The sequence below is a fragment of the Stegastes partitus genome, unplaced genomic scaffold (genome assembly GCF_000690725.1).
Source record: "Stegastes partitus isolate 25-593 unplaced genomic scaffold, Stegastes_partitus-1.0.2 Scaffold3, whole genome shotgun sequence".
Lineage (NCBI taxonomy): Eukaryota > Metazoa > Chordata > Actinopteri > Pomacentridae > Stegastes > Stegastes partitus.
This window is the reverse complement of record NW_007577734.1, coordinates 1,858,750-1,867,193: the sequence shown is the minus strand read 5'-3', so window position 1 is coordinate 1,867,193 and position 8,444 is coordinate 1,858,750. Positions and strand designations below refer to the sequence as shown.

At 44.6% G+C, this 8,444-nt stretch overlaps 1 protein-coding gene across 2 annotated transcripts in view; it reads right to left on the bottom strand.

Moving 5' to 3' along the window:
* Positions 1 to 8,444, bottom strand: part of epha3 (eph receptor A3) — a 42,935-nt gene that overhangs the window by 10,540 nt on the left and 23,951 nt on the right. The window contains exons 9-12 of one of the 2 annotated variants that reach the window (XM_008277491.1): positions 6,692 to 6,753; positions 4,329 to 4,538; positions 1,780 to 1,929; positions 935 to 1,128 (exon numbers count right to left, since the gene is read on the bottom strand). In XM_008277491.1, the coding sequence (XP_008275713.1) occupies positions 935 to 1,128; positions 1,780 to 1,929; positions 4,329 to 4,538; positions 6,692 to 6,753 (616 nt within the window). The remainder of the gene's footprint in view (positions 1 to 934; positions 1,129 to 1,779; positions 1,930 to 4,328; positions 4,539 to 6,691; positions 6,754 to 8,444) is intronic. The other variant, XM_008277499.1, reaches the window with a different exon arrangement.

Below are 8,444 nucleotides of genomic sequence, written 5' to 3'. Positions count from 1 at the left end.
ACACACACACACACACACACACACAGCTCTCATAAATCACCACACCAGCCTCCGTCGGCCAGCCTGTGCTCACCCAGTGTTAAAAGCCAATCAGGAAAATTACATGCAAACTCCAAGGGACCTATTTTCACTTTCTTAAGAAATCATTAGTCAATGTTATGAGCTTTGACGTCTCCATAATACCGCGGCTGTCTGCTGCAGACCCGACGCCTGAAACGCTCCCTGCCCAGAACCGACAACTGTACACGGGCCACTCTGCTTCCCTGCAGCCCCCCGAGAGAGAACGGTGGTCCCAACGAAGGAGAGAGGCAATAGGGAGGGTAACAAGAAAGCCAGAGAGAGAGAAGACACTGGCAGAAATATGATGTTAGACTGCATGAGAAAGAGGAAAAACATAAACTGAAGGTTCTTGTAAGAGGGCAAAGTTTCATGTAACAGCCCACAAACACAGGAAGTATTACAGCAGTGTTTATGTTAAGCTCCGGCACTGCAACGAAACAGGGATGCCCCAAGGGTGAAAGAAAAATAAATCCACCACAAAAATCTGCCTCTTTCCCCCCCAAATGTGTCCCTTCATCATTTTTATTGTCCATTAAATTAATTACGTCGAATGGTGCAACATTCACGGAAAATTAAACGGCAACCGCATCGATGCCTCGACGACGTCTCGTGACGACGGAGCAGAACTCGCTACGACCTGCAACAACCCACGCCGCTGTGGTATCCGTTAATCACATGGACGGGAACCAAAGAACACAAAAAGCAGCTCAGGAAACACTAAAATCCTTCTGGAATCAAAACAACTCCATTTATAGATGCATAAGTCACTCACACACACACTCAGTCATGTTTAGAAGAAGTAGTTCTGCATAGACTAGAACTGCAGACTAACAGTCACATGAAAAGGGAAAAACAAACAACATCTGCCCCATACCTGGACGTGGTGTTGGCCGTGATTTTGAGGCTACCGGGGTTGCGGATGAGTTTATCCAGGATGCTGACTATCTGTTCAAACTTGGGCCGGTTGTTCCTCTCTTTCTGCCAGCAGTCCAGCATCAACTGGTAGAGGGTGGCGGGGCAGTCCATGGGCGGGGGCAGACGGTAGCCCTCGTCTACGGCTTTTATTACCTGCATGTCGGGGCAGACAAGATTAGAAAGATTACGATGAGGAGGTTTGTCCAGAGCCTTCAGTGTAACCAATAAACGGATGTTTATCAAGTAGACTTTTCAGAAAAATGGACATGAGATGTTTCTAATTTTTTTTTTTGGTCTAAAGTCATTTCTATTTTTAGAGACACATATTTTTTCACTTATGACACTGTAGGTGAAGCATCCAGGTAAAAAAGAACCAGAAAGTCCACAATAAGCACATGTCAGAAGCTTTCATAAGTTTTGGTTTAGAGAAAGATCTTCTTGTGTTAAAATAAAACCCTTTCAGTGCATGTTTGAAGCTTTCCTTCCATTTTATAGGTTACCAGGGCGACGAGTACGGCGCCATCTAGCATATGATTGGTTGGCTGACAAGGAGCCACAATAAAGCAATAAAATACATAGGGAAGACAATATATTGTGATTTAAAACATATTAGAAAACAGGTGTTGCATTGAAACCCCGTTTTCTGGGTTTCCCTCCTGAACACGAACCAAAGATCTTAAACCAGAAAGAGCTGCTGATGCCTCCACTTACTTCTACCAAACAAGACTTGTAAATATGCAGAGCTGTAATCCCACCAACCCCCTCCACTAAAGAAAGCTAACTCAGCAGATCGGCAGCACTCACATCCTGATTGGACATCTCCCAGTACGGCCGCTCTCCGTAGGACATCACCTCCCAGAGCACGATGCCGTAACTCCAAGCATCGCTGGCTGATGTAAACTTCCTGTAGGCGATGGCCTCTGGAGCTGTCCACCGGATGGGGATCTTACCTCCCTGAGACACAGAAAAGAGAAAGATTAATTCAGTCTGGAGTTTCTTATTGCCTTAGTCAACCTGTCATTCAGTAAACCTACGACTACCTCGCTACCCTGACGTTACTGTTGACTTTGGCTGAGTTCGGCTCAGTGGATGAACTCATAGATATGAGACAAACGGTATCACACTGCTGGGTGGATATACATCTAGTTCTGGGTGTGTTCTCCAACAAAATTAAATGTAAAAGCTGTCTGGATCTGAGTCACAGGTTTATGTCCCGCGCAGGAGAATTTTATGAGCTGTTCCGAAACTCTTAAGTCCAAATGGGCTCAGGCCAAAGTACAGAGATCCCAGCCACAGACACAAACCTGTCACAGCTAAAGGATGATGATGATGATAAGGACCATGATGATGATGATGATTCTTATTATTTCCAGTGCTGGTGTGAAGGAGCTGAAGTGAAAACACTCTTCGCATTGTGAGTCATGCGGAGCCATTTCTTGGCTTTGATTATTTTTTGACTGACTTTGATTAATTTGCTTTCCCCAAACTGGCGAGTACACGCATTCTGATAATAACTGACACATAAATATTGGTAACGTTCAGACAGACGAGGAAAACGGAGCTGAGGAAAGGAGGCCGAGGGTAGCCAACGCTAACAGAGACGCTAGCCAAGTCGCTGTGCTCTCGTCTGGTGCTGCGCAGTCACACGCTGGCCTTTAAAAAAATCACATTCGGACGCCAAAGGGAACGCTGGGGAACGTATTAGGCAGCGCTACAGCGACACAAATAAATGAACAGAGGTGTACATGGAAACAAAACATAAACACAAATCTACAAGACCCACATGTGATCCAAAAGTTAAGATTTTTTCTTAAAGTAGTGACGAGAGAAGTTAAAAAAAGACGGTTCCAGTGGGAGCATGTGCGATGCATCGTCAATTACGGCAGAGTTTATTATTCCGCCTTATTATTTTAGATTATGTATTTCTGGGAGAAAGGCAAACGGCACGCTGACTGTTTATTTGACAAGCAATTCTCAGCAAGAAAATTACACTCTGTTTAAAGGGGCTGCACGCACGGTTCAGACCACAGGACCCTATGATGAAAATGACCACACACACTACAAGAAGTACCGATGAGTCCCCCGGAGCATGGCAGGCCTGAGAATCCACTGTAAATAAAATATATAATATAAAAATATAAATGCTAATAGGCTTATTTTTCAAAATATATTTTCAGCACAAATCTTCTCAAACTTCTACCTGTTTACTTCCAAGCGCTGCTCACACTCAAAAACAAAAACAGTCTCGCCCTACCGGAGGGACGAGCTTTGAGGTTTTTTGCTTTTAAGATTTCTCTTATATTATTCATTTTTCTGTGCCTGACTGCTGTACTTAAGCTGTTGTGAGAACTATCCTCAGCAGCTTTATAAGGTGAGTTCACACGCCGAGAGGTTTTCCGCAGTCCAGCAAAGTCCTGAAAAGCTGAAAAAAGTTGAGGTCAAGATGCGACGGAAGTGTCTCGAATGTCTCTGTTGTTGAATTACGAAACGCCTCTAAACTTTACTGATTCTTGAAGCATTTGTGCCATGTTTTGAGACGTTCCATCAAGAATCCAAAACCATTAATTAAAGTGTCTGTGTGGATGCAGCAAACCACATGCAAAGTATTTTTCTTGGATTGGCTCTCTTCATGACCTTCCAGCTGATGCTACCTTATCACAACTCTTTATTTATGTTATTCTTGTTTCTTACGTGAGATAAAGGATGAAGGTGTTGTGTTCATTTGAAAGTATGCATGAGGCCAAATCAGCTGAACATCCATCCATCATCTATACACCACTTAATCCTCACTAGGGTCATGGGGGGCTGTAGTCTATCCCAGCTGACTCAGGGTGGAGGCAGGTTCACCTGGACAGGTAACCAGTCTATCACAGGGCTACACTTAGAGACAGACAACCAAGCTCACTCACATTCACACCTACGGACAATTTAGAATCACCAATTAACCTCAACAAGCCGGAGAACCTGGAGAGAACCCACGCTGCACGGGGAGAACATGTAGACTCCACGCAGAAAGATCCCGGGTGTCCTCACCAGGACGTGAACCGGCGACCTTCTAGCTACGAGGCAACGATGCTAACCACCGATCCACCGTGCAGCCCAACTGAACATCAGTGTTTCATTTTCTAACCATTTCTGCTGAGGAGCCAGAAACACTGAAACCCAGCTTCAGGGCGACAGTAGAAGGAACAGTAGCGTGTTTAGTACCATTCCACTGTTGCGGTCGGGGAGTTCTACATAAAACTGCATCCTAATGCGTTCCAGAAAAAGCCCGGCGCGCCCCAGGACCCGGCCCAACATATTTATTCATGTCGTCGTTGATGTCCTTAATTTGTGTTTGCGTTCCGGCTCACCCTGGTCGTGTAAGCAGCCTCCGGGTCGTCCTCCAGGACTCGGGACAGGCCGAAGTCTGACACTTTACACACCAGATTGCTGTTGACCAGGATGTTTCGGGCCGCCAGGTCCCGGTGAACGTAGCCCATGTCTGACAGATACTTCATGCCCGAGGCGATGCCGCGCAGCATTCCCACCAGCTGGATTCCCGTGAACTGGGCGTCATGCTTCTGGAGGAAAGACAGAACAGATGAAAGCAAAGCGATGACGGCACGCTCTGGTAACGCCGCACTTTTAATGTACATTATATAGAACAAAGAGGGAGTCTGACCTTTGTGGCTATTTGCATAAAACGAAACCTCTCTACATTAGTATCCACAGCATTTTCATTAACCTTTAAAAAGCACCTTTGACATTCTTGCACCTCATCTTCATCTCAACTGTGAAATCCCAAAGCCAGAGACACGGTAATATATGGAAATTACCATCAAGCCAGGATAACAGTGAATCTCTTTTTTTAATATATCGCTGCTGTTGTTATCGTCCACTGTGTATATTATGTTCATGAAGCTATTTTATTTGTTATTTACTGCAGAGCGATAAAATCCGATGACCAGTGAAAAAATATGTGCGGCTCATTTACTGTGAGTTGACTGGATTTCTATACTGGTTTGTCTGGATTCTGACAATAAACATATCTGGTACTTTAAGTTTTAGTCTCAGAGTCTGAATTTCAAGGCTGCTTCTCTTCTGGGAAGCATATATCTATATTTATTCAAGGCTTAGAATAAGATCTCAAGCACAGATGCATTTATTAAAACGTTTAAATTCAAAGGTTTAACACACTGAATTAAAACGCGTACAGGTGCTGATCTTCAGGAAGCCACATCGGGTCAGAACGCCTGATGTATCGCGTTTCCATGGCGCCGTATCAAACCGTCGAGAACTCTGTTTATAATGCAAATCCTAAAGATCTCATTTGGATTATCTGATAGATTTTTATAGCAGAACGTTTACAGAGCGGCGAGACGCGGTATTCAAACACACGGCGGGTGAAATATAAACACAAAGCACTTGTTCTCTTTTTGCTGTTTGCACTGGCAAGCCCGAGTGTTTACACTGATTTACACTGGCAAGTGTTTATGAGCAAGTCTATATGTTCTGCGATCTGTCGCTGATATCTGAACGGGGAAGACACATAAACAGTGGAGGCACGAGGAGAGCAACAGCCTGAGATCATAAAATATGAGCAGAAAGCTGACAATGCTCAGCACAACATGCCCGAGTGTGTCTATTTATCTGTTGTATCGGTGGCACTGTTTGCTCCGGGTTTGCACTGAGCTCCATTTAGCTCGTCTGCGGCCTTTATATCTGCTGCTGCTGCTCACATGCAGGAGCTTCCTCTGTTTGTGAGATGTTTTCCTTTGAAACCCAACAAGGCCCACCTCACCTCCCGTCTCGTCTGGAGCAATTAGCGGCCAGACCACCTGTTTAGTCACTTCAAAGCTTCGCGGATTGAGAACACAGCGTCAGCTCCGATGTAAAGCTACGAAGCTGCATGTGTCGTGTGTGTATTTGTCCACTCGCTGTGTTTCTCAGTGACGAAGTGCAGGCCTCTGAGAAAAACGTCAGGAAACGGCCGCTAACCGCCCTGGACGTGTCTGGATGCAGACATGTGGAAAAGGACTAAAACCAGCATCAGCCTGTCGTGCCAGCGTCGCGGTTTGGCTGCTGTGCTTTGGCTAATTTCAGTGAGGCAGGTCAATTCCTCTTTAAGAGACGAAGGCTGGCGAGAATGAAATTCACTCCTGGCTGGACGAGGGGTAGGTATACGTTTAAAAAACGCTTGTCATTCGATAAGTTGTTTGGAGAGAACAGCTGAAACTCAACCAGTCTCAGGTACAGCACTTATTGGAAACCAGAAGGCAGCGTTAAAACCTCTTTCTTTTATAAAGTGACCACATTTTCCAGCGGTCCTGAGTGGGTTCTTACATTACAATCATAATAATAACACTTAAGCTTGTAGTAATACTTAAAAAAAAACAGTTTTTTCAATAACTGGACGGATCTCTTTAATGTGTGTCGATGTGAAAACACATTTTTGCGACACTGAACATTTTAAAAATACACCAAATAATATATCTTTGCTGCGAGAAAGACACCTCGATTAAAACTAGTGTTTAAATTTTGACAATAATCTGCAGAAGACAGCGTTTCAGTGTGGATTAATCAGCACAGATATTTTATTCCCATTTGGAAAACATTCTTTTAAATACTTCTAACACCTGTTGCTACTCGGTGTTTTTACAAGCAGCGGTTGTTTCTCCACATGCAGCATAATTCATTCAGTGTTTTAAAAGTTTGCGTTTCTTTTATTACTTACTCGTAAGAAGCTGTCCAGCGATCCGTTCTCCATGTACTCTGTGACGATCATGACGGGTTTACCTGCAACAGAGGCGACATCGTGTTCGTCAGATTACAGCAAAACGTCTCGGAGATCAAATTAATTTCAGATTTATTAAAACGCAGACAGTCAACAACAAGGGAGGGAGGACTGTGACTTGACTTAAAGCAGATACTCTCGGGCCCTGATCGGGTCCAGGTTGGACTCTGTTCTGTCTGTCACACACACACTCAGAACAATGAAACGTTCCCAGTCATAGTTTTAGGGTCCCAGCAGGTCAGCTGTCAAAGTGTGACATCTTTATTTCTGTGGAAGATCTGGTTGTAAATCCACGCTGCCTGCTATCATCTGTACCTGATCAGACTCCGGCCAACACCAGGTTTATTACAGGGGAAAGAAAGAAAGAAAGAAAACTTTAAATCACCCGTTGTTAAATGAGCAGCGTCGGTGTCAGGACTTGTTTGTGTCCCAGATGGCTTTGTTCTCCCCGCTTCACTCTCGACTCGCCACCACTCGTATGCTTCTTCTCCGGTTTTATTCTGATTAATGTGCCCTCCTCCCTCTGCCCTCTTTCATTCCTGACCTACCTTTTTCCTATCATCCCCATCCCTTCCTCTTCTCTCTCCCTCCATCCTCCTTGCATGTATTAATGTGAACCTTTTCCACATCTGGTAAGACAGGGACGCTTTTTTTTTTTTCCTTAAAATGACACAGGCTGAGCGGAGAGGGTGACGGAATCGGTTGTTAAAAGAAACAAATCTATTACCCCTACTGGGGGAAGAAAAAAAATAAAAAATCCATTAATAATGATGGAATTTGGCTAACTTGAGCCATTTAATTAAATGAAAGCAGGTCTGGACCAAACAAATCTGGTGTGAATTTCTAGTCCTCCTATGAGTCACCAGGCTTATTTGACTGGAATCTAATTATTTACATATATATTTTTAAAAAGAGAAAAGCTTCACTGGAGTTAAAGATGCGGCTTCCACAACTTTAACTTCCTGGAAACACTTCCTCGTGTGATTTTTTAGGTGTGACATATATTTTTAAAAAACGAGATTGAACTCCCCGAACAGCACGAATCGTCTCAGAAAGTCGCCGCAACACTTTCATTTACAATTACAGTAAAAACTCTCTCATCATTTAAACACAGTCACAGATCCAGCTGAACGCCGCCTCCGCCCACACCCAGTCCCTAAAAGGCTTTGATGGATTGTTCCGTTTACCAGCGGACGGCTTTTATAGTCGCAGACGGGAACACACACACCCGGTCCTCCCTCCTGTCCGCCGCCCCTCTTCCCTTCCCTCTTTCTCTCTATTCTCAACATTGGCAGCGAAGATAAAGGCCCCCGAGCCCCTTTGTTCTGTGAACCCAAGTGCGAGTGTGTGTGTGTGTGTGTGTACGCATAGGCCTGAAAGGGAAGAGTGCATGCATGAGTGTGTGTGTGTGTGTGTGAGAGAGAGTGTGTGTGTGTGTGCTCCTACAAATATGCAGCCTGTGGATCAGCCAAAAGCAGCAGCAAGGTAAATGGGGTGTGAAAGTCTCAGGATTATTAAGAATTAACAGGAGCAGCTTAATAAATCACCCTACAGCCCCGTGTGTGTGTGTGTGTGTGTGTGTGTGTGTGTGTGTGTGTGTGTGTGTGTGTGTGTGTGGGAGCATATCAAATGGACCTCCTAAAACTATGCCCTGCACTCACGCTGCTCCAACTTATGCACATGTGTTCAGGGC